The 26,224-nt window shown below is 41.1% G+C and overlaps 2 protein-coding genes and 1 pseudogene across 2 annotated transcripts in view; 2 read left to right on the plus strand and 1 right to left on the minus strand.

The window, feature by feature from the left end:
* LOC141421230 (inhibitor of Bruton tyrosine kinase-like) overlaps positions 1–26,224 on the minus strand; it is a 1,912,155-nt gene that overhangs the window by 668,435 nt on the left and 1,217,496 nt on the right. The window lies entirely within an intron of this gene.
* LOC141421229 (granzyme B-like) lies at positions 4,321–7,664 on the plus strand. The gene is made up of 5 exons (XM_074066899.1): positions 4,321–4,681; positions 5,676–5,823; positions 6,286–6,421; positions 6,579–6,836; positions 7,428–7,664. The coding sequence occupies exons 1-5, from the start codon at positions 4,423–4,425 to the stop codon at positions 7,569–7,571; spliced, it is 945 nt and encodes a 314-aa protein (XP_073923000.1). The 5' UTR covers positions 4,321–4,422; the 3' UTR covers positions 7,572–7,664.
* LOC109679266 (granzyme B-like) lies at positions 23,742–25,547 on the plus strand (annotated as a pseudogene).

Here is a 26,224-nt window from a genome sequence, read left to right on the forward strand (position 1 = left end):
GACAGGTTTTTTATCAAATGGTGCTGGGGAAAATGAATATTCACAAGTGGAAGACTGAAACTTGTCACACTGTACAAAAATCAAGTCAAGATGGATAAAAGATCTTACTATAAGACCTGAAACGTTGAAACTACTAGGAGAAAACATAGGGTACTTCAAGATGTAGACGTAGACAATGACTTTCTGGACAGGACTCCAATAACTCAGGAAATAATAACTAAAATTGACAAATGGGATTGCATATCAACTGGCCATAAGTGTTGGATTTATTTTTGGACTCTGGACTCTGAACTCTATTTTTTTGGTCCATATATCTATCCTTATGTCAGTACAACATTCTTTTCATTACTGTCATTTTAGTGAATTTTGAAATTAAGAAGAACAAGATTTCCAACTTTTTCTGTTTCAATTTTTTTTTTCTTTAGATCCCCTTAAAATTCCATGTAAATTTTAGAATTGACTTTTCCATTTCAGCAGAGAAAGGCCTTGACATTTTGGCAGTGATTATGGTGAAACTGTAGACCATCAGGTAACTCCTGCCATTTAACATTATGAGGTCTCCAAATCAAGGAGTATGGACCACCTTTCCAGTTGGTTGAGGATTCTTTCATTTATTTCAACATTTTTTTCAGTTTTCAGTGCAAATTTCTTTCACTTCCTCAGTTCAAAATAGTTAGATTCATTACATCTCAATACATATATAAATATACTTGGAATGGATTTGTAACTCTATTACATTTTTCACCCCCTTTCTCCTCTACATATTCCTAACAGTCCCTCTTTTACATTCCTTTCCTTTTCCATCCCTCAACCTTTACAAGAGGGAACACATGCAATACTTGTCCTGGTGACAACAGCTTGTTTCGCTTGATAAGATTCTCTCAAGTTTCTGCCACTTTGCTGCAAATTATGTAAATTTCTTCTTTGTTATAACTGAATAAATCTCTTTTGTGTATATAAATCACATTCTATTTATCCATTCATGTACTGATGGGCACCTAGGTTGATTCCATGGCTTGGCTATTGTGAATTGTGCTACAGTAAACATGGGTGTGCATGTATCTCTATATTAAGTTGACTTCGACCCTTTGGGTTTATATCCGGAAGAGGTATAGTAAGATCATATGGTAGTTCCAATTTTGATTTTTTGAGGACTCTCCATGCTAATTTCCATTGTGGCTGCACTAGTTTATATCCCACCAACAGCATAAAAGGGATTCTTTTTCCTCATAGCCTCACCATTTCTTGTTTTTTTTTTTTTCTTGAGGGGGTGAAATGGAATCAGAATGTAGTTTTTATTTGCTTTTCCCTTAAGGCAAAAAATGTTGAACATTTTTCCTGTCCTTATTGACAATTTGTATTTCTTTATTTGAGAACTGGCTGTTCAGTTTTTTTTGCCATTTATTGATTGGACTATTTTTTTGGTGTTTCATTTTTTTAGTTCTTTATATATTCTGAATATTAATTCCTATCCAATGAATAGCTGGCAAAGATTTTCTCCCCTTCTGTAAGCTGTCTCTTCACCATCAATTTTATTATTTCCTGAGCTACTGGAATCCTCTTCAGAATTCAAAAAGTCATTGCCTATCCCTTTATCTTGAAGGGTTTTCCCCATGCTTCCCTCTAGTAGTTTCAAAGTTTCTTACATGAAGGTCTTTGATCCCCTTTAAGTTGTTTTTTATACAGGGTGAGAAACTGGGTTATGTTTCAATCTTCTACTTGCTCATATCCAGTTTTCCCAGCACTACTTGTTAAACAAACTCTCTTTTCTCCATTGATGTTTTTGGCACCTTTGTGAAGAATTAGATGGTGTAGCTGTATGACTTTATTTCTGGGTCTTCTTTTCTATTTATTTGTCCTATGTATCTCTTTTTGTGTGCTTCTATCATGCTGCTTTAACTGTTATGGCTCTGTCATATGGTTTGAAGTCAGATACTGTGATACTTCCAGTATAGCTCTTTTTACCCAGGATTGCTTTTTCTATTCAGGGTCTTTTGGGTTTCCTATTAATTTTGAGGTTGCTTTTCCACTTCTGTGAAAACTGTCATTGAAATTTGGATGGGAATTGCATTTAAACTTCAATAACTTTTGGTAATATGGACAATGTCAATTCTGCTGATTCACAAACATGGGATGTCTTACCATCTCCTGGTGTCTTCTTTAACTTCTTTCTTTAGTGTTTCATAGTTTTCATTGTAGAGTTCTTTAATATATTTGATTAAACTTATGCCAAGGTTTTTAGGCTATTGTTTGAATCTTCTTAAACCTGTTCGTTATTGGTATATAAGAAAGATACTGATTTTTTTGTCTTTTTTCTGTTTTTATTATTGTTGTACTGTGGTACATTGTGATAGTTACAAAAGTTCTTACAGCATACCATAGTTGAATTTGCCACTGACTTTTGTATATTGATTTTGTCTCCCACTACTTTACTAAAACTGTTTATGGAATCTAAGAGTCATCTGATGGAGTCTTTAGGGTCTATTAAGTATAGGATCATACCACGTGTAAATAAGGAAAATTTGACTTCTTCCTTTCCTATTTGTATTCTTTTTTGCTTCTTTCCTTTGCCTTATTGCTCTGGCAAAGGTTTCAATAACTACATTGAATAAGAGTGGTGAGAATGAACACTCTTTTCTTACTCCTGAAACCTAAATGCGTGCAGCTTTTCCATGTTCAGTGTAATGTTGGGTAAAAGTCCATCATATGTAGCTTTTATTATTCTGAGTCATGATCCTTATATTCCCAGTTTCTTCAAAGATTTTATCATGAAAAGATGTTCAATTTTTTCAATGGTTTTTCTGCATATATGAAAATGATTGTGTGATCTTTTTGTCCATATAATTTAATAGTTACACTGTGTTCTAGGGAGCTGAAATTTTTTGAATTATAGAGAGGTAGCGGTTGTACTTTTCTTCAATTTTTGAGACAGGCTCTCACTATGTAGCCCAGGCTAGCCTCAAACTCAGGATCCTCCCACCACGAATTCCTGAGTGCTGGGATTACAGGCAGGCACTACCACCTACAGTGTGATTACACATTTTGAATACCCTGAATGCCACCAAATTATACACTTTATAACAGTTAAAGATATGTTTTATAAATTTCACTTTAATTTAAAAATAGGCCATAGTCCTATGTTTAGTATTAAATCATAGATGCATAAATTAACTGTAGTACGTCCTATACCACTGTAATGATTTCATAGTCCTCTCCTGTTGCTTCTGCAGTGAGCTCAAGTGTTACAAGCATCTGCTTACAATTCCCTGTGTCACTGACGGTCTCCATGCGGCCCATTTCTCTCGGCAGTAAGTTGCATATAGCAATATAAAGTTTCTCTCAGTTCTTGTGTATTTTAACATACACATGCATAAAACATAAGTTATCAATGGTTTGTGGCATGGGTAAGTCTTTTGGTCAACAGCAAGCTATTCAAATTTAAGTTCTGGAGGGCTTAAAAATTATACTTGGATTTTTCAATGGCACAGGGCTGGGGAGGAAAACCCATGATTTCAATGGTCAAGTGTATTAATTGTTCTTTTGTAAGTAGAGATTGTTTAGAAAATATCTTTCACTTCCATTCTAGAAGGAGCATCAAGCAATCTTTAGTGTGCTGAGCCTGCTGTCAGAAATGTGGCTCTCTAGACAGGACACAAGAATGCTGAAAGGACAATTGCTGAGCTTTGGCTGCCTGGCATACTTTCTCATGTCTAATGGTAGCAGCAATTTAGTGACTTGACTGTGCTTTGGGAAACCAGCCATTTCCCATCCTTAGCTCAAGTGGCTTGTACAAGGCAAGACATTGGTATTTCCAAAGAAGTCAGTGTGACCTAGCTTAAGCCAATCAGTAGATTCAACTCCTAGGGCCAACAACAATTCATTAATTTAGGCCAATAAATGTCAAGTGTAGGACTTTTGTTAACAACGTCGAAAAGAGAGGTGGACTCTATCATACTGGACACTTGTACTTAAATAAGAGATGTATAAAATTCCCTTGGAAGGAAGCTGTGGTGATAAATGGGTTGCCAAGCAGGTTTAGTAGATGGCAATCATGCTTTGTTACTGCCTTGCACATCTCTGCACCATGGCCCTCCCCAACCTGAAATCTGGTAACTGGTTTTTCTTTCTCCACACCAAATGGTCAGCTCTCTAATAGAAGGAAACACACCTCCAATGTGCTTGGTCCTAGTACAAGACATCGCATTTCTACTTCTGTTACAGAAACTATCCTGATGGACTTAGCAGCATGGCATGGAAGACTCTGATATCTATCATTGAAAACTCAAGTTTCTGGAGATCCAGGACCTCTACTGGTCAATACCATGTCCCACAGAGCACACGTCATACCCTTGTGTTCCTGTCAGAGCTGGGACATGTGGTTCTCTCTGAGTCATCAGCTGTGGGTACTGAGGTAGTCACTGCATGAGTCTTACACAACTACACAGAAGACGTCATCCCGCAAAGGCAGTGCAGGTGGGTAGATTTCATCGAAAGCCTTCCATGATGACTCACCATAAAACCAAAGGAAAACTGTGGTCACTGAGCCCACTCCCCCTCCTTCCTCCAGTGGGGCTAAAAGAGAGCAAGAACAAGGCTCCAGAAGACCTAAGCAGCCTTCCTGGGAAGATGCAGCTGCTCATACTCCTGCTGGCCTTCTTTCTGCCACCCATGGCAAAGGCAGGTGAGTGAGCACCCCACCCTCAGAGGCCCAATCCCATCCCTCAGCCAGCGCAGATCTCCTGTCCCTGTTGTACACCCCTAATCATCTATCCAAATGTGATACTGGATACATTGTCAGCAGGAATAGGAGAGCAGAGACTCAAGAAGAGACAGTGGATACCCCCCCCACCTTCATCCTCCTCATCTCAAAACTGAGCTTTCCCTGAAGGACTTAGCAGGTGATGGTAGGAATCTAGAAGAGAGAAAATATTAAATTACTGGAGAGGGCAAAATGCGTCTGACTCTGTATCTGGGATGAGACACGTGCTCCCCTCACCTATACTGCTTAGCAGTCAACTCCAGAGCTCAGAGACCCCAGAATTTAGTGGATCATCATCCTCAGGACACTGCTTTTGCCTCTGCCTAGTCCCAACCCACTTGGCTTCTTTCTCCAACCCTTTCTTTCCAGGCATTTGGGAGATTACATGTTTTCATGTAGAAGCCATTGTGGCAGGCCCTAATGTCTCTGTTTTCCAGAATCCCACTAACACAGTCCTATCAACCCTCAAACAGAGACTAACTAAAGTCATTCCCCATGAAGCCACTGAACATTACTGGGTACCTACTACATGTTAAGCCTCAGGAAACAGGATGTAACAAAATCTATATTTAAATTCAAGTCCTGGTAGCTAAAAAGCGGCACCATCCTAGAACTCAGGAGTGTCTTAGAAACTCACTAGAAACAAAAAAGTCAGCAGAGGAATTATGAGGAGTCTTGGGGAATTGATTGTCCACAGAGAGCTATGCTCAACTCCAACTATGCATGGAAGAAATATTTATAAACCAAGACCTGCTTTTCTCTCATTTTCCAGAGGGGGAAATTGAGTCCTCTTCCCTAACCCTCTCCCAATTCCAGGCCATTCAGAGTTCCCAGACTCCCAGTAGGTCTGTGCCACCAAGCAGAACCCAAGTGGTACACCCATGGGTGCACACAAGCCAACAGACTTTTCTTTCAGGGGAGATCATCGGAGGACATAAGGCCAAGCCCCACTCCCGCCCCTACATGGCCTATCTTCGGATTTTGAATAATGGTTTTTGGAGGACATGTGGTGGCTTCCTGATAAAAGAGGACTTTGTGATGACAGCTGCTCACTGTTCAGGGAGGTAAGGAGCAGGAGACAGCCCACAACCTCCTGGAAACACTTCACAAGGACACCAGTTTCTTCCCAAGGAGCAACCTGGGCTTCTAGGAACATATGTGCAGGATAAGAGAGAGGACCAGCCAAGCCTCGTTGGGAAGATAGGCACATTGGTCCCAGAGGCATTGCTGAGTAGTTAAGGAGGCTGTAATTATTTTAGATCTAGGTTGACATTGCAATGAAAACTAAGCAATTTCATATGTTTTCCTGGGAGTAACTGACATCAGAGAACCTCTGACAAAGTCCCTGATGGCTCCAGAATTTTACCTCAATAGCTAAGAAACAGAGGGTACAGCAACTCTTTTCCCCTCAATTTTCCAACAGTTGTAGCCCCACCTTGAAGGCTGTAGCCTGCTCTTCACACTCCTGAGTTGTATCCCCTCTGACTCCCAACCCACCCCCTACCCTCACTCTGCTCTCTGTGCAGCTCAATAAATGTCACTCTGGGTGCCCACAACATCAAGGAACAGGAGAAGACTCAGGAGGTCATCCCTGTGAAAAGAACCATCCCCCACCCAGACTTTAATCTTCAGCGCCTCACAAACGACATCATGTTATTGCAGGTAAAGCACTCCTTCCTGCTGCTCTTGCTGTCCTTGGGGCAGGGTCTGCCACTCCCTCTGGGACCTTGCTCTTCCCTCTTTTCCATCCTGACTAACACAGATGTCCAGGCTCAGAGGCCATTGGCTGAACTCAACTCTCTCAATCTTTTCCCGTCAGCTGGAGAGAAAGGTCAAGCTGACTCCAGCTGTGCAGTTCCTCATGTTGCCCAGAGGCAATTCCCAGGTGAAGCCAGGGACAGTGTGCAGTGTGGCCGGCTGGGGGAAGATGGTCCCCACAGGCAAATCTTCAGATGAACTGCGGGAGGTGGAGCTGACAGTGCAAAAGGACCAAGAGTGCAAGTCCTGCTTTAGCATTTACAACAATACTTCTCAGATGTGCGTGGGAGACCCAAATATAAGAAATGCTTCCTTTCAGGTGAGACTGAGCATTTGCCTCTCTTGTCTCTGGGGAAAGGGTTTTGGGAAAATAGAGAACCTGGAGACCCAAGCATCAGAGGACTCTTTTGCCCACAAAGCTGTGAGTCTCCCTCCGACTAGCTGGAGTAGGAAAAAACTAGGACCCCTGTCACTTACCAAGGGGTCTCTATTGAATACCATTCCATAGAACCACAAGTCTGCAACATGCCACCGACCTCAGATGCTTATTTAGTGTGCAGAAATTATAGCCAGGTGGCTCTTCAGAGATAGCACCTATCGAGCATTCTCCATGTTCGATATCAACCCCACTCACCTGTCTCCATATTCTGGAAGAAATTGTGCCACACACCTTTATAGGGGAGAGAATCCCAGAACCTGGTGGAGAAGACAGAGACTGGACTCATGGGTTAGGTGAACCAGTAACAATGTACACAGTGGACAGAGCAGTGCAGCTGCGGTTCCCCAGGGTGCTCTTCTCCCCCAAGAAGGTTGTTCAAGTCATCCTTCTCTTAGAGAGGGAAAAACATAGCATGGAGGACAGGACCAGGTGGAGTAATGGCTCATTCCTCCTCTCTCTCTCTATTCACAGGGGGATTCCGGAGGCCCACTGGTGTGCAATAAGGTAGCCCAGGGCATTGTCGCCTATGGACAAAAGAATGGGAAAGCTCCACGAGTCTTCACCAAGGTCTCACATTTCATAAAATGGATAAAGAAAACCATAAACCACCACTAAATACAGGAGGCAGACTTAACGCCCTCTTTCACTATCTTTCCTGGAACTAGGTCCAGGGAAAATGGGAGGTGTTAAAAACTGAATAAAGATCCATTAGCTTCTGAGAAGACTGATTTCTTGATTATTGTTTATTTCTTGATTTTATTCATGGGGACCAACTCTGTGCTAACAGACCAATGATACAATTCTGCTGTTTTCTGTGTTGCCCATTTCCTTCTCCGCTCCTCACCTCCTCAAAGCCGTATTCAAAGCTATTACCCAGCTCCTCCTTATCCGCTCTGGTCTCTCCAAGGCCTGCCCTATGACAGGACTGAAGCTGAGTACCATCAAGAGAAACTTGGATGGCTCTTGTCCTGGTGCTCAGGGTGGATTTCTTACCTGCTCTGTGTAATGAAGTAGAGGAGAAGTTAATAACACCATGGATCATAGTGGCCAAGCAGACATAGCTGAGGTCACTGCTTGGGGACATAGCTCCACTACACTGGACAGGGGAAGGGCCTTCCTAAGTGGGACATTTCCTTGTGGTAAAGAGGTGAGTGGGATGGAGATTCCTTAAATAGCTCATCATTTTCATCAGGAATTATTTCCCTTTCCTGTCCTCTGAGATCGGGGCCAAGCTTGGCCTCCAGCCTCCACAGTGCCCCTCCTGCTCCATCCCTGTTCAGAGTTCTCAAAATCTGCCAACCCCTGTCCTCTCTAGACCATGCTGATTTGAGCAGGTTCCTTTCTTTTATCCCCCACCTATACCACCCACAGCTCCCTGTGGTTCCATCAGGGTCCCACCAGTAGAGTGCCTGCCCTGCTCATGCTTATGAGAGAATGACCTCTGAGGACCAGACCAGTGCTGCCACCATGCAGGACCCATGGAGGATGATGCTGGCAGGGTTTCTCTCCAGCACACTGGACCCCATCTTTCACTTGGCAAGGCAGGACAACTCCCCACATTGAGCTCAGTGCCCTCTAATACATTCAGGGTCCATGGCCACCTGGTCCCTCAGAGCCTGATCCCTTCAGCCTGTCTCTCCTAGCTACTGCTGGTCTCTAGGCTAAGACTCCCTGATGCTCACGAAGATGATATCAGTGTTTCAAGTTCAAAAGAACAGAAAGCACAACTTTTTCATCACTCAGGAAACACATACTCATTGAGCAGTTACTGAGTGTCATGAACATTTTAAAAAGAGAATTCCCCTATCAAATGACAGCTTTAAATTGTTTGAAAGTTCTTTAATTGCATATATTTATGGTGTACAGCATGATAATCTGATGTATGCTTGCAAAGTGGAATGATTAAGCTAATTAATCACCTCATTTTTGTAGTAAGAACATTTGAAATTTATTCTCAGCAATTTTCAAATAGGCAATGTATTATAAATTATAGTCAGCATGCTGTGATGCATTAGATCTCAAAAAACGTATTCCTCCTGTCTAACTGAAGTCTGTACATTTTAATCAACATTTCCCAATTCTCCCTAACTCTCCATTCTTGGAAACCATTATTGTACTCTCTGCATCTAAAGTTCAATAGATTAGATTGTAAGAGAAATCGTGCAGTATTGTCTTTCTGTGCCAGTCTGGTTTTGCTTAGCATAATATACTCCAGGTTGATCCATGTTGTTCCTAGTGACAGAAATTCATTTTTTACAGGTGAATTGTATTACAATGTGAGAACTTGCCACATTTTCTTTATCCACCATTCATTGATAGACACAGGCTGTTACCAGGCTATAATGAATAGTGCTACAAGGAACATGGGAGTCTAGTTACCTATTCATCATTCTGATATCAAATACTTTGAGTACTTACCCAAAAGTGGGATTATTGGACTATATGTTAGTCCTGTTTTTAGTTTTTCAAAGAACCTTCATTCAGTTTTCCATGAGTATACCAACTTCAATTCCCACCAACAGTGTACATGGATTCCTTCTTCTCTACATTGCCACCAACAGTTGCTATCTTTCATCTTTTTGATAATAAGCATTCAGCTGGTGGAAGGTGATATCTCACTGTGGTTTTAGTTCACATATATCTGATGATTAGTGACATGGTTGTCTCTTCTTTCTTGTGGTACAGCTGTTTGAACACAGAGCCTCATATTTGCTAGGCTCTGTCCCTTGAGCCATACCCCCAGCACTTTTGGCTTTAGTTATTTTTCAGATGAGGTTTTGCATTTTTGCCCTGGGGCTGGATCAGACTATAATTCTCCTTCTAGCCAAGACCACAGGCACATGCCACCATGCCAGGCTTATTGGTTGAGTTGGAGCCTCATTATTTTGCCCTAGCTGGCCTCAAACCATGATCCTTTCTACCTTTGCCTCTCAAGTAGCAGGTGTGAGCCACAGTGCCCAGCTGTGTCTTCTTTTAAGAAAACCCTTGGCTCATTTTTAAAAGGGTTGTTTATATTCTTGTCACTAGGTGTTTAAGTTCAAGAGATTGTGTATATTATCCTTATCAAATGTAGCTTTCAAACATTTTGTCCCAATTCATACACGGTGTCTCCACTCCGTTGTTTCCTTTTCTGTGTAAAAGTTTTTTAACTTGATGAGATCCTGTTTACCTATTTTTACTTTTTATATCTGAGCTTTTGGGATAAAATCTAAACACTCATGGCTAAGACCAATGTCATGTAGCTTCCCCCTAGGTTTTTTCTACCCATTATACAATTTTAGATTCTTCTTTTGCTCCTCTCCTACTTTACTGTAATAGTATTTTCTGTATATATACACTCTTTGTCTCTGCACAGGTCTTTACTAAAAGACTATTTTGTCTGATAAAACATAGCTCCACCTATTTCTTTCTGTTTCTATTTGCATGGGATATCCTTTCCTTTTCCTTCACTTTCAGTCTGAGTGTCCTTAAAAGTAAAGTTTGGGCAGGTGTCAGTGGCTCACGCCTATAATCCTAGCTACTCAGGAGGCAGAGATCAGGAGGATCTCAGTTTGAAGCCAGCCCAGGGAAATAGTTTTGTGAGACCCTATCTCAAAAAAACCCATCACAAAAAAAGGACTGTGATGGTTCAAGGTGTAGAACCAGAGTTCAAAACCCAGTACTGCAAAAAAAAATGTAAAGTTAGTCTCTTACAGATTGCATTCAGTTCAATCTGTTTTATTATTCATCCGTCATCTTTTTAACTGAAGAGTTTCATCCATTTAAAGCAAATGTTGATAGGAAAGAACTTATGACTGCCATTTGGTAATTTTTTCTGGTCATTTTGTAACTTTATTTGAAGACAAATATGTTGCACCACCTTGTTTTCAGGATGAAGTTTTGTATGATATGTTTATTATCTGACAGTCTAATCCTCTCCCTTATTTCTGCTCCTATCTTGTATATAGTTATTTTCCTACTATTCTTGCATGCCTGTTTTCAACATGAATCTTAGAAATTGTCTAAAACTTGTGTAACACTAGGAGGAAACCTTGCTGGTCTTTTTCTTGATATTACATTATGTCTGTATAGTAGATTGTGGCTTAATGGTATAGATCCATCCTATCCAAGAATTCTTAATATCTTTCTATTTATCAAGTCTACTTATTTGTTTTGAGAAGTATTATAAAGCTTTTCTTAATAGGTTTTCCACAATTCTAGAAGAGCTTTTGCTAAGCATCTTATCTGTTTTTGCTATTGTAACAGATTTTCTTTTTGAATATATTCTCAAAAAAGCTAGTTGGTTTTTGTATATGTGATGACTATGGATTTTCTTTTAGTTTTGAAACATTCTCAATCTTACAGACAAGTTGCAGGTGACATAAGAACAAACATAGAATTTTTAAACTTATTGAAATCACCACAAGAAGAGTATTAAGGTGGAAAGGAGAAAATAGAAGGGATGAACCAATTCAAGTAATGATACATATCTATGGAAATCTCATGATGAAAACTCACTGTATAGCTATCTTCAACAAACAAAATGTCTTTTTTCAAAGCGGAGAACAAGAAGGTAAAACAGGTCCTGTCTATGGTTGGTAGCAGTAAGGGGGAAATATAAGGAAAGCGTGTAGGGGGTGAATATTGTGGAAATATTGTGTACTCATGTATGAAAATGAAAAAATGAGACCTGCTGAAACTCCTTCAGGAATGGTGGAAGGAAGGATAAAGGATAATGATGAAGGGAGTGAATTCAGCTATGATATATATATATAAGCACTTCTGGAAATACCACATGTACCCACAGTATAAAGTTCCTTCTAAAAAAATAAACGAACAAAAAAACTTTTTTTTTTCAAAAACCAAGAGCAGGAAGTTAAAAACAGTTCCTGTCTGGGTGTTTGGCACCAGTGGGAGGGAGGAGGCATAAGGAAAGGGTGTAGGAAGGTGAAGATGGTAGAAACATTACGTACTCATGTATGCAAATGGAAAACTGAGACATGTTGAAACTACGCCAGGAACTGAGGGAGAAGGGACAAGCAAGAATGATGGAGAAGGTGAATTCAGTTATGATATATTGTAAGAACTTTTGTAAATGTCACAATGCATCCTCAGTAAAATAATAATAAAAGATAAAAATTACAAAAATTTAAAAAATGTTCTACCATTTGCCAAATAATTCAATGTTTAATTCTAACAAACAAGGACACTCGTACATAAGCATAGTATCTCCCATCAAATTCAGGAAATTAATATCACTACTGTCACTACCCTTTAATCCCCAGACAGTGAGAAACCTGGTTAATTAGCCTTAATATGTACTTGATTTATTCATTGCAACAGAGATTTATATAGCAAGTCTTTCATCACTACCAGCCCTGGTTTCCTATCCTGACCCTCCATAGCAGGCAGCAAGTTCATGCCAAAGCCTGCCTCACCTTATCCACACTGCCTGACAATTTACACGAGAGTGTCCCCTCCATAGAGGCTCCTGTCACCCTACTAGAGCTGTGTTTCCACTTACAGACCAGCCTCTTGCATGAACATCTTCCTCATCGTGATTGAGCTTCCACTTTCTTTTTTTTTTCATTTTTCTTTTATTATTCATATGTGCATACAAGGCTTGGTTCATTTCTCCCCCCTGCCCCCACCCCCTCCCTTACCACCCACTCCGCCCCCTCCCTCTCCCCCCCCAATACCCAGCAGAAACTATTTTGCCCTTATTTCTAATTTTGTTGTAGAGAGAGTATAAGCAATAATAGGAAGGAACAAGGGGTTTTGCTGGTTGAGATAACGATAGCTATACAGGGCATTGACTCACTTTGATTTCCTGTGCGTGGGTGTTACCTTCTAGGTTAATTCTTTTTGATCTAACCTTTTCTCTAGTACCTGTTCCCCTTTTCCTATTGGCCTCAGTTGCTTTAAGGTATCTGCTTTAGTTTCTCTGCGTTAAGGGCAACAAATGCTAGCTAGTTTTTTAGGTGTCTTACCTATCCTCACCCCTCCCTTGTGTGCTCTCACTTTTATCGTGTGCTCATAGTCCAATCCCCTTGTTGTGTTTGCCCTTGATCTAATGTCCACATATGAGGAAGAACATACGATTTTTGGTCTTTTGGGCCAGGCTAACCTCACTCAGAATGATGTTCTCCAACTCCATCCATTTACCAGCGAATGATAACATTTCGTTCTTCTTCATGGCTGCATAAAATTCCATTGTGCATAGATACCACATTTTCTTAATCCATTCGTCAGTGCTGGGGCATCTTGGCTGTTTCCATAACTTGGCTATTGCGAATAGTGCCGCAATAAACGTGGATGTGCAGGTGCCTCTGGAGTAACAGTCTTTTGGGTATATCCAAAAGAGTGGTATTACTGGATCAAATGGTAGATCGATGTCCAGCTTTTTAAGTAGCCTCCAAATTATTTTCCAGAGTGGTTGCACTAGTCTACATTCCCACCAACAGTGTAAGAGGGTTCCTTTTTCCCTGCATCCTCGCCAACACCTGTTGTTGGTGGTGTTGCTGATGATGGCTATTCTAACAGGGGTGAGGTGGAATCTTATCGTGGTTTTAATTTGCATTTCCTTTATTGCTAGAGATGGTGAGCAATTTTTCATGTATTTTCTGGCCATTTGAATTTCTTCTTTTGAGAAAGTTCTGTTTAGTTCATGTGCCCATTTCTTTATTGGTTCATTAGTTTTGGGAGAATTTAGTTTTTTAAGTTCCCTGTATATTCTGGTTATCAGTCCTTTGTCTGATGTATAGTTGGCAAATATTTTCTCCCACTCTGTGTGTGGTCTCTTCAGTTTAGAGACCATTTCTTTTGAGGAACAGAAGCTTTTTAGTTTTATGAGGTCCCATTTATCTATGCTATCTCTTAGTTGCTGTGCTGCTGGGGTTTCATTGAGAAAGTTCTTACCTATACCTACTAACTCCAGAGTATTTCCTACTCTTTCTTGTATCAACTTAAGAGTTTGGGGTCTGATATTAAGATCCTTGATCAATTTTGAGTTAATCTTGGTATAGGGTGATATACATGGATCTAGTTTCAGTTTTTTGCAGACTGCTAACCAGTTTTCCCAGCAGTTTTTGTTGAAGAGGCTGTCTTTTCTCCATCGTATATTTTTAGCACCTTTGTCAAAGATAAGTTGGTTATAATTGTGTGGCTTCATTTCTGGTCTCTATTCTGTTCCACTGGTCTTCATGTCTGTTTTTTTGTCAGTACCATGCTGTTTTTATTGTTATTGCTTTGTAATATAGTTTGAAGTCGGGTATCGTGATACCTCCAGCATTGTTCTTTTGACTGAGTATTGCCTTGGCTATTCGTGGCCTCTTGTGTTTCCATATAAATTTAACAGTAGATTTTTCAATCTTTTTAATGAATGTCCTTGGAATTTTGATGGGACTTGAATTAAACATGTAGATTACTTTTGGGAGTATAGACATTTTTACTATGTTGATTCTACCAATCTATGACCATGGGAGATATCTCCATTTTCTATAGTCTTCCTCAATCTCTTTCTTCAGAAGTTTATAGTTTTCCTTGTAGAGGTCGTTCACATCCTTTGTTAGATTTACACCTAGGTATTTGATTTTATTTGAGGCTATTGTAAATGGAATTGTTTTCATATATTCTTTTTTCAGTTTGTTCATTATTAGTGTATAGAAATGTTAATGATTTTTCTGTGTTGATTTTATATCCTGCTACCTTGCTATAGATGTTGATGGTGTCTAGAAGCATCTGAGTAGAGTTTTTTGGGTCTTTAAGGTATAGGATCATGTCATCTGTAAATAGGGATATTTTGACAGTTTCTTTACCTTTTTGTATTCCTTTTATTCCTTCTTCTTGCCTAATTGCTCTGGCTAAGAATTCCCATACTATGTTGAATAGGAGTGGAGATAGTGGGCGTCCTTGTCTGGTTCCTGATTTTAGAGGGAATGTTTTCAGTTTTTCTCCATTAAGTATAATGCTGGCTATAGGTTTGTCATATATAGCTTTTATAATGTTGAGGTACTTTCCTTCTATTCCTGGTTTTCTTAGAGCTTTTATCATGAAATGGTGTGGGATCTTATCAAAGGCTTTTTCTGCATCTATTGAGATGATCAAGTGGTTTTTGTCTTTGCTTCTGTTAATGTGGTTTATTACATTTATTGATTTTAATAAGTTAAACCACCCCTGCATTCCTGTAATGAAGCCTACTTGGTCGTGGTGAATAATCTTTTTGGTGTGTCGTTGAATTCAGTTTGCCATTATTTTGTTGAGGATTTTTGCATCAATGTTCATTAAGGAGATTGTCCTATAGTTCTCCATTTTGGAGGTGTCTTTGCCTGGTTTTGGGATAAGTGTAATATTGGCTTCATAAAATGTGTTAGGCAGTTTTCCTTCCCTTTCTATTTCATGGAACAGTTTAAGGAGGGTTGGTATCAATTCTTCTTTAAAGGTCTGATAGAATTCAGCAGAGAATCCATCAGATCCTGGACTTTTCTTTTTGGGGAGACTCTTGATTGCTCCTTCAATTTCTTTTTGTGTTGTAGATCTATTCAGGTGATTAATATCCTCTTGGTTCAGTTTTGGATGATCATATGTGTCTAGAAATCTGTCCATTTCTTTAAGATTTTTGAATTTGTTTGAATATAGGTTCTTGAAGTAGTCTCTGATGATTTCCTGGACTTCCATGGCATTTGTTGTTATCTCCCCTTTTGCATTCCTGATTCTACTAATTTGGGTTTTTTCTCTCCTCATTTTAGTCAGGTTTGCCAGGGGTCTGTTGATCTTGTTTATTTTTTCAAAGAACCAACTTTTTGTTTCATTAATTCTTTGTATGGTTTTTGGTTTCTATTTCACTGATTTCAGCTCTTATTTTTATTATTTCTCTCCTATTTGTTTTGGGACTTGCTTGTTCTTGTTTTACTAGGAGTTTGAGATGTGTCATAAGGTCACTGATTTGGGATCTTTCAATCTTTTTAATATATGCACTCATGGCTATAAACTTTCCTCTCAGGACTGCCTTTGCTGTGTCCCATAGGTTCCGGTAGGTTGTGTTTTCATTTTCATTGACTTCCAGGAACTTTTTAATTTCCTCTTTTATTTCATCAGTGACCCATTGTTCATTAAGTAATGAGTTATTCAGTTTCCAGCTGTTTACATGTTTTTTGTCTTTACTTTTGTTGTTGAGTTCTAGTTTTATTGCACAGTGATCAGATAGTATGCACAGTATAATTTCTATTTTCTTATATTTGCTGAGGCTTGCTTTGTGTCCTAGAATATGATCTATTTTTGAGAAGGTTCCATGGGCTGCTGAAAAGAATGTATATTGTGTAGAAGTTGGATGAAATGTTCTGTAGTCATCAAGTAGGTCCATTTGATCTATTGTATATTTTAGATCTTGGATTTCTTTATTGATTTTTCCTTTGGATTACCTACCTATTGATGATAATGAGGTGTTAAAGTCTCTCACGACCACTGTGTTGGAGTTAATATATGCTTTTAGGTCTTTCAGGGTATGTTTGATGAAATTGGGTGCATTGACACTGGGTGCATATAGGTTGATAATTGTTATTTCCTTTTGGTCTATTTCCCCTTTTATTAGTATGGAATGTCCTTCTTTATCTCATTTGATCAATGTAGGTTTGAAGTCTACTTTGTCAGAGATAAGTATTGCTATTCCTGCCTGTTTTCGGGGGCCATTGTCTTGGTAAATCTTCTTCCATCCTTTCATCCTGAGCCTATGCTTATTTCTATCAGTGAGATGGGTTCTCCTGTAAGCAATAAATTGTTGGATCTTCCTTTTTAATCCATTTCATCAAGCAGTGCCTTTTGATGGGTGAATTAAGTCTGTTAACATTAAGTGTTAGTACTGATAGGTAAGTGGTGATTCTTGTCATTTAGTTGTCTTAGTTGTTTGAAGGTTTGATTGTGTGTATCTAAGTTGAGGTTGCTCTCTACTTTCTTTCTTTTTCTTTTCCTATAGTTTGGTGCTGCCTGTCCTTTCATGGTTAAGTTGGGTTTCACTTTCTGTGTGCAGAATCCCTTGAGGAATCTTTTGTAGTGTGGCTTTGTGGTCACATATTGTTTTAGTTTCTGCTTATCATGGAAGACTTTTATTGCTCCATCTATTTTGAATGATAGTTTTGCTGGGTAGAGTATCCTGGGGTTGAAGTTATTTTCATTCAATGCTAGGAAGATCTCACCCTACGCTCTTCTAGTTTTAATTTTTCAGTTGAGAAGTCTGCTGTGATTTTGATGGGTTTAGCTTTGTTTTTTCTCTCTTACAGCCTTCAATATTCTTTCCCTAGTTTCTGTACTTGTTGTTTTACTGATAACATGTCGTGGGGTAGTTTTATTTTGATCTGGTCTGTTTGGTGTCCTGGATGCCTCTTGCATCTGTATGAGAATATATTTCTCTATTTTTGGGAAATTTTCTATTATTATTTTGTGGAATATATTACGCATTCCCTTTACTTACACCTCTTCTCCTTCTTCAATGCCCATGATTCTCAAGTTTGGTCTATTGATGGAGTCGGTGATTTCTTGCATTTTCTTTTCTCAGGTCTTGAGTTGTTTAATAGTTCTTCAGTTTTTCCTTTAATTACCATTTCTTCTTCAAGTTCTGAGATTCTGTCTTCTGTTTGTTCTATTCTGCTGGATTGGCATTCTGTTTTGTTTTGCAATTCTGTTTCGTTATTTTTTCTGAGGTTTTCCATATCCTGGGTCGTTCCTCTTTAATGTTGTTTGTTTTCATCCTGAGTTCATTTATGTCTTTATTAATCGTGTTCTTTGTTTCACTTTGGTGTTTATACTGTGCTTCTATGATTTCCTTTATTTCTTCTTTTGCTTTTGCAAATTCTCTATTTTTGTTGTCTTGGAATTTCTTGAGTGTCTCCTGTACAGTTTTGTTGACCCTATCCAGTATCATCTCTATAAAATTCTCATTGATTACCTGTAGTATGTCCTCTTTTAAATTATTCTTGTGGGCTTCATTGGGTTCTTGGCATAGTTTATCTTCATTTGGTTGGAGTTGGGATCTGAGTATCTGTTTTCTTCATTTCCCTCTGGTTCCTATACAAATTTTTTGCTGTTGGGAAACTGGTTTCCCTGTTCTTTCTGTCTTCCCATCATGGCCCTTAGTGTTGTTGTTGTCCTTGTACTGTGTGCAATTAAGTATTTTCTGGCTGTAATAATAGCACCAGTGATATTTAGAATGGAAGGGTTAGAGGGAATGGAAAGCAAAGAAGTTAAAGGAAAAGGGAAAAACAAATAATCAAGTAGAAAAAAACAATAAAAGTTTCAAAGATATAAACAGGGAGAGTCAGTGTACTAATCAACCATAAGCTAAAAAGGCATTAGAGAGACAGAGAGGATTGAAAATAAAAAATAAAAAGAATAAAGATAAGAATGAAAATAAAAAATAACAAAATGAAAAAAAATATATAAAATAAAATAAAATAAAATAAAATAAAAAATAAAACCCTCCAAGTTCAAATGCAATGAAGTTTCAGTCTTAATAATTTTGGTGTTCATCCCTCTGCCTCCAATCCTGGAGATGGTGCCTCAGATGTTGTTCTGTAGTTGTCTCATCAAAGGGATAACATAAAATAGAACAAAACTGCACCAAAAAAAAAGCCCACAAAGTGTCCCAAGTTCAAATGCAATACAGTTTCAGTAAGTTTTTCAGCATGCAGGTGTAGTTCGGTTGTTTTCTCATCAAAGGTATGGAGAAAGGGAAAAAACAGAGTCTGGAGACAGTTCTGAGAATAGTATCTGCAGCTGTGGCTTGCCTGCCCACTGCTGTCAGCCTGCTGTTGCTGGAGGCATTATTTATGCAGTTCTCAGGGGTGAGCTTAGCACTCATCTGGCCCCACAGGCCTTGTTTACTCAGAGTTCTCCTGTGTGTGATGCCACTGCTACAAGCTTTCCCCTTTCCAAGCACACTGGGGGAAGTGACACTGCACCCACTTTGTCAGGCTGGCGTGTTTATTTACAGTTCACGTGAGAGGTAAGTCTCCCCCCTCTCTTGTGGAGTTTTCCTCCCTCCGCGACTGTCACAAGCTTTCCCGCTCCTGGTTGCTGGGTGCGCGCCCCCCTCTCACCGGAGACTCTCCAGCCAGGCCTGGCTTGTTCATTTACATTTCCGGGAGGGATTCTCCTCCCCCCTCTTTGGTGCTCAGGGTGCTCCACCCTCTCTGCTATGTGTCTTTATTGTTCTTATTGTTTATTAATAGTTTCTATTTTTTCACCTTGTGGGGGATGGTCTGACCAGATTCCTATGTTGATTTGGCCCACAGTTGTCTGTGGGAGTACCATGTACCACTTAGCTCACCTTGTGGTCTGCATATTCCCAAGCCATCTGGGAATTCACATCAAGCATGGGAGACTGGCAGTGGTCTGGGGGCCCTCCTGGTTTCTCCCTTTAATGTGAAGTGGAGATTCTCTGCACAGGCTGGAAGTGTGGAGTGTTCAAAATTTGCCTCTTCTTGGTGGCCTTGCCTGCAAGGTGTGTCTCCAGCGTGTCTCCAAGATTTCACTTTAGGAGGCACGCTTTCTGCTTCCTCCTTCTAGCTGCCATCTTGGAAAATCCCTAATGGATTTTTAAAAATGAGATCCTTCAAACTGCAGGGACACAACTGAGGTGTCTCCAGATTCTGCCCTTCATCCATCCTGCCTTCATCTTCACTGGTGCAGAGGCCAAAAGAACATGGAGTAGAGCAGAGGCCTTGGATCTGGGTTTGAAATCCACAAAAATCAAAATCATCTTTCAAGTGTGTTATCACAGCACACCTTAGAATAGGAAGTTATGGGATCCCAAATGAACCAAGACTTCCTCTACCTGCTTGTGCTTAGTAGAGCTCCCTCCTGGAAGGCAGGTGGAAGATGGTGAGCAAGGCAGGAAATGTGAGCAGGCTCATCTTGATTTACTTGTCTGTTTTGCACACAAACTCAGATACCAAAAAAATGCCACATATTCCTAAAATCTAACTCGGTGCAACTATAAGCCTATGCTGGTCTGCAATTTGATCATAGTTAGTGCTGAGGCTTGGCCCTACCCAAAATCAATCCAAGTTATGTAGTTTACATGGTACCTGAAAAATGGAGGAAAATCATGTTCAATGTCTGTATAGATTGCTAAGTATGGTGCCAGCCTAGCCAGACACATACAAAGACACAGCCCTGGGAGACCTCAGCCAATCCGGATACTGCTGCATAGTGAGGCCTGAACTTCAGACAAGAGTCAAAGCTTCCATCTTCCTTCAAATCACAGCTTTTTAACTTAGGAGAAGTGTGTGTGTGTGTGTGTGTGTGTGTGTGTGTGTGTGTGTGTGTGTGTATGGTGATCATGGTATCCTCAAAAGACTGTCTCATCATCTTTTTTCTCTTAAAAGGCAATTAGGGAGGAACACCTGAAAGCACACAGTTCTGGTTCTGACCCTGAAAGCAAACCAACGAGGCAGAAATAAAAGAACTTTGTTTTCTGCATAGAACAGACAGAACAAAATGAAAACAGAAAACAATCATGTACTTTAAAAGGTCACAAGTTTATTACATACATTTTCAGCTTAGGTGTTGCATCTATTTATAGGAAACAGACTTTTTTGCTACAATGTATGAAAAGAATAAGTGTCATAGACACAAATTCTCCTTTAACATTAAAAGCTGGAATGTCTGACCCAACATCATACTGCCACAGAGCCAGCATGGGTACCAGACCTTCCAATATCTGAGTCAGCACCCTTTCCATCAGACAGCAATCATCCTGTCCTCTTCCTCAGGGTTGGAGGTCTTCAAGAACATCTGACATCCACCCCATGGTGGGTGTCCAGCCTCCTGGCTGTGCTCAGGAAGCTCCCTGGAGAGGATGCTCCCAGGCTCACCAGTAATCTGCCCTCTGGCAATGGTTTCTGGTGACCTTCATGGCATACTGAGAAGTTCCAAGTTTGTCAGGATCCCATTCTCCCCTACTTTGGCACTAATTGGGTGAGTTACTTAACATGTTCCCTAGCTCACAGGTAAGGGTTCATCTAAAATATTAGGTAAAAAATGTCTCCCCACCCACATGATCTGGGGAACTGCTTTTCTGACCCTGTGATCTCAGCTCTGGCCACAATCAGATCCTTGACCTGACCAAAAATGGCAAACTGGATTGCGGTATTTTCCTAGCTCCTAACTTCAAAGATGTGAAGTGAACTGGCTTAGCAAATGTGTCTAGCACACCACACATAACTGCTGGTGACATAACTTGTTGGTGACCCAGATCAGTTACCTTAGGATGTCATTTACATCAGCCAGCACAAGAGGGCTGCTGGAACAGACACGAAACCACCAAGCTGAGATACTCAGGAAAATCCTGCATCAGATGAGTAAGGGATCATCATGACGAAAGCTCACCAAACAAATAAGATGGACTTTCAGGAATAAATCTGCAAAACTAAAAAGAAAAAGAGGAAAGAAAAATTAAATGTGATATGTTTTTAACTTTCCTTCAGAGCCAATGAGTTCAGGGTTCCTTCCATCATTACAGAAGGTAAAAGTGCAGAAAAGACAAGATGGGTGGGAAAGAGTGAAGAGGGAGGACTGGAGCCCCACAGAATGGACTGCTCCCCTCAGAATGGTGAGGCAATGATGAAAGAAAAGGAGAGTTCTGAGTAAATTGATTAAGGATCTACCTAATTGCAGACACAGGATCCAGGCCTGGAGCATAAGGGTGGTCAGAGACACCACTTGTGTAGATGTTATTTTCCCTGCACCACATTACGCTGTCCACCTATGGCCTGAGCTACACCTGTGTGTCCAGGTGTCCAAGCATTTCTCAGCTTTTCTGATTCAAGATATTTTCTGAAACTAGAGGCTTTTATTGTGGCCAAGAAAAGGCTCAGCCCTGAAAGCAGAAGAGCAAATGAATTCATCCAACTGGGGATGGAATCCATGGGCAAATTTCCCAGCCTCCTGAACTGCAAAAGGACAATACCAACATCCATTCTATGTGGACCCTCAAAGAGCCAAACCTCCCAGCAGTACTAGCTTCCTGACACCCACAGCAATAAACTGCCCTGTGATGTACTCTCAGTTAGCTCTCCTTCCCCTGTCTCATTCTTCCTTCTATTTCCCTCCAGTCCCATCAACCTACTCAAATGACCTGCCTCTAACTAAAGCCTTGTCTCAGGATTGGATTTTTGAGTGGAAAATCAATCTAAGTCATTTTTGGATTGCATTGACTAGTGTAATCCCACAATTTGAGCCCACCCTGAACTTGTGAATATGAGGTTATTTGAAAGTAGAGCCATTGAGAATATAGTCAAGTTAAAACAAGATCATGCTGGATTAATCCTTCCTGTCTTGTGCTCTAAGCACAGATTTTCATCCACTTCAGTCAATTATCAGCTTTTTGAGGGAAGGATCCATAGCTTCCTTATCCCTAGATCTAGACTACCATATAACTAGTTGGGATCTTACTAGACTATAAAAAGACCCAAGAGCTGAGAAAAGGAGACAATTTGCATCAGTACAGTCACTGCAGAGTTTCACACAACAACATCAACCTTCTTGTTTCTACTCTTATTTTCAACTTGTGACTTGGCATCAAGATGTCAATGTGGTGGCAGTGTGATTTTCACCTAAACCAGAGAATATCTACAAACTACCATGTATGGTGATGCCCATGAAAACCAAAGGAGCTTTGTCTGTAAGATCACTGAGCCCACGCCTCCTTCATCTGCCTTCAAAGACTTTGTCTGCTCTCACCTGGACAGTTCTGACCTCGACAATCTTCCTGGGAAGATGTGGTTACTGCTGTTCCTACTGACTTTTCTTCTGACCCCTGGGCTGAGCCCATCTCACAAAATCCCCTGTGCTCCTGACTTTGCTGTTCAGTCTTGGTCAGGAATTTTCCTCAAACTGAACTCAGAAATTTTCTGAACCATAGCTCCCAACCCCAATCCCAACCTGGTGATGAACAAGGACAGGACAAGGGAGGCTGTTCCCCAGAAGGTTTAGGAGGTTCTTGCCTCTCCCCAGACTTTACTTCAGGACTTGGAGACTGGGGTGTCCTTAGAAAGATTAAGCAGATGATGTGATGCTACAAAGGATGAACAACTAAATCCCTCACTCCAACCCAGAAAAGGGAAACTCAGACCACAATTCTGCAGTGTGGAGGGTGGAGGTTCACTGGAACCTATTTCAGAACTCTTTGCATTAGTCAGAGTTCTCCATCCCTCAGTCCTGCTGAGGAAAGAGGCCCAGCATGCATCCAACCTCAGGGATGGTAAGATGACTGCTTCCAACTCTTCTGTTGCCTCGACTCCACTTCTCTTTGCCTTTGACTACTTCACTTGTCCTCTTATTTTCACCTTTCCAATGTCCCAAGCTGCATCTCTGTCTCTGGCAGTCCCCTCCTCCATTATCCCTATGGTCTTCAATCCCATCACCACCAAGCCCCAACCAAATGCTAATTGGAGGTCATCCATTCATACAGAAAAAAGAAAAATAAACTGAATACCCAAATGTGTCAAGCATGAGAACAGGAGAATTTTTGAAAATCCAACTCCATATTCTCATAGGTAAATTAATAGAAAAAGAAACCAATAATGGTGCTGGGGAGATTCAGAGAGTTTGGGGAGACTCATTAAAAAGAAAGAGAGCAAGACATGTGGTACAGGATCCTCAGTGGCTATACCATTGTGAAGACAGACTGTATCTTTTCCGTGTGTGTAAAGAAGGAGGCAGAGGACAAGCACAGTCACAGTCACCCTGCACCCCAACATTTCTTTCAGAGACCATCGGGAGGATGAGGCCAAGCACCACTCCCACCCCTACATGACACTTCTGCAGTTTCAAATTGGGGAGAGTAAGCGCAGGTGCAGTGGCATCCTGGTGCAAGAGGACTTTGTGCTGACAGCTGCTCATTGCTGGGGAAGGTGAGAAGTTCAGACAGCCCACACTCCTGAGACCCCCAACAGTGACCCTGTCCTCTAGGGGGAGTTTAGCCTTCAGAAATTCCCAGGGTTATGATAACACAAGCTCAAGAGAGCATATCAGAAAGCAGGACTGGGAAAATGAAAGCTTATGAATTAGGATGGGTAAGTTTTGGTGTCAGAGCAAGCAGCACAGTTACATAGAAAGTGAAAACATTGCCCAATTAAAGCAGTGGTGGAAGTGAAAACATGCAGTAAGGGTCAAAATGCCAACTGGAGCAATTTCATGACATTGCCTAGAAGCAGTATGGAGCCCCTAGAAGTCCTTCAGAGGCAGAGGATACAGTCACTCTAGTCCCCTCACTTTGCTCTCTGTGCAGCTCAATAAATTAACCCTGGGCACCCACAACATCAAAGAATAGGAGAAGACCTAGGAGGTCATCCCTGTGAAAAGAGCCATCTCCCACTGAGACTATAATCCTAATGATTTCTGCAGGGACATCATGTTACTGCAAATAAGGGTCACCTCCCTGTTGCCCTTGCTCTCCTTGGTGCAGGAACTTCTCTGCCCCTTTGACCCTGCCCCTTTCCTCCTTTCCATCCTGGATATCACAGGTGTCCAGGCCCAAAGGCCACTGGCTGAACTGAACTCTCTTGCTTCTTCCCCATCAGCCGGAAAGAAAGGTCAAGCTCACTGCAGCTGTGCAGCTCCTCAGGCTGCCCACAGGCAATTCCCAGGTGAAGCCAAGGACAGTGTGTAGTATGGCTGGCTGGAAGAAGATGGCCCCAACAGGCAAACCTTCAAACAAACTGTGGGAGGTACAGCTGACAATACAGAAGACCAGATGTGCAAGTCCTACTTTAGAGATTTCTACAACAATGCTTATGAGATGTGTGTGGGAGACCCAAAGATAAGATGTGCTTTCTTCCAGGTGAGACTGAGCGTCTGCCTCTCTTGACTCTGGAAAGAGGCTTTGGGGAAAAGACAGAACCTGGAGACCCAAGCAACATGGGACTCTTTTGTCTACCTGCTGTGATTTCTCCCTCAGACCAGCTGGAGTAGGAAAAAACTAGGACCCCTGCCACTTATCATGGGGTCTCTGTTGAATACCATTCCATAGAACCACGAGTCTGCAACATGCCACCAGAGTTCAGATGACAGGATTAAGAAAACTGTGCTCCCTGAGTGTGTAGAAATTTTTATACCCAGGTGGCTCTTCAGAGATAGCACCTACCCTTGTCACTGGGTTCATTCTCCATGTTCAATATCAGCCCCACGCACCTGTCTTGTTGTCCTGGAAACAATTGAACCACAAACCTTTTTAGGGGAGAAAATCCCAGAACCTGGTGGAGAGGATAGAGTCTGGTCCACAGGCAAGGTGAACAAGTAAAAATGTACACGGTGGACAGAGCACGGCAGCTGTGGGTCCCCAGGGTGCTCTGCCTTCTGATATCCCCCAAAAAGGCTGTTCAATTCGTCCTTCTCAGAGAGAGGGCAAAAGATAGCATGGAAGACAGTGTCAGGTGGAGCAATGGCTCATTCATCCTCTCTCTGTATTCACAGAGGGATTCTGGAGGCCCCCTGGTGTGCCACTATGTAGCCCAGGGCATTGTCTCCTATGGAGACAACGATGGGACAGCTCCATGAGTCTTCACCAAGGTCTCACATTTCCTAAAATGGATAAAGAAAACCATAAACCACCGCTAACTACAGGAGGCAGACTTAACACCCTCTATAACCATCTTTCCTGGAACTAGGTCCTGGGAAGATGGGAAGTGCCCACAGCTGAATAAACATCCATAGCTCTCTGAAGACTGATTTCTTGTTTATTGCTTATTCCTTGATTTTTATTCATGGGGACCAACTCTGTGCTAGGCAGACCAATGACACAATTCTGCTGTTTTCTGCGTTCCCCATTTTCTTCTCTCGTCCCCACCTCTTCAAAACCCTATTAAAAGTTATTACCCTGCTCCTCCTTATCCGTTCTGGTCTCTCCAGGGCCTGCCCTTCTGACAGGACTGAAGCTGAGTACCATCAAGAGAAACTTGGATGGCTCTTGTCCTGGTGCTCAGTGTGGATTTCTTACCTCCTCTGTGTAACGAAGCAGAGGAGAAGTTAATAATACCATTGATCGTAGTGGCCAAGCTGACATAGCTGAGGTCACTGCTGAGGGACAGACCCCACCACACAGGGAAAGGATCTTCCTAGGCAGGACTGTTCCTTGTGGTAAAGAGGTGAGTGGGATGGAGATTCCTTGAATAGCTCCTCATTCTCATTGGGAATTAGTTGCATTTCCCGTCCTCCTCTGAGATCAGGGCCAATCTTGGCCTCCAGCCTCCCAAGCACCCCTCCTGCTCCATCCTGTTCAGAGTTCTCAAAATCTT

Source organism: Castor canadensis, chromosome 3 (assembly GCF_047511655.1).
Source record: "Castor canadensis chromosome 3, mCasCan1.hap1v2, whole genome shotgun sequence".
Classification (NCBI taxonomy): Eukaryota; Metazoa; Chordata; class Mammalia; order Rodentia; family Castoridae; genus Castor; species Castor canadensis.

Excerpts from the sequence above, each read along its gene's own strand:
- LOC141421229 (XM_074066899.1), top strand. The coding sequence starts at position 4,423 with ATGAGTCTTACACAACTACACAGAAGACGTCATCCCGCAAAGGCAGTG. Across the intron at positions 4,682-5,675 it reads GCCACCCATGGCAAAGGCAG|GGGAGATCATCGGAGGACAT; the intron begins GTGAGTGAGCAC and ends CTTTTCTTTCAG. Across the intron at positions 6,422-6,578 it reads ACGACATCATGTTATTGCAG|CTGGAGAGAAAGGTCAAGCT; the intron begins GTAAAGCACTCC and ends TTTTCCCGTCAG.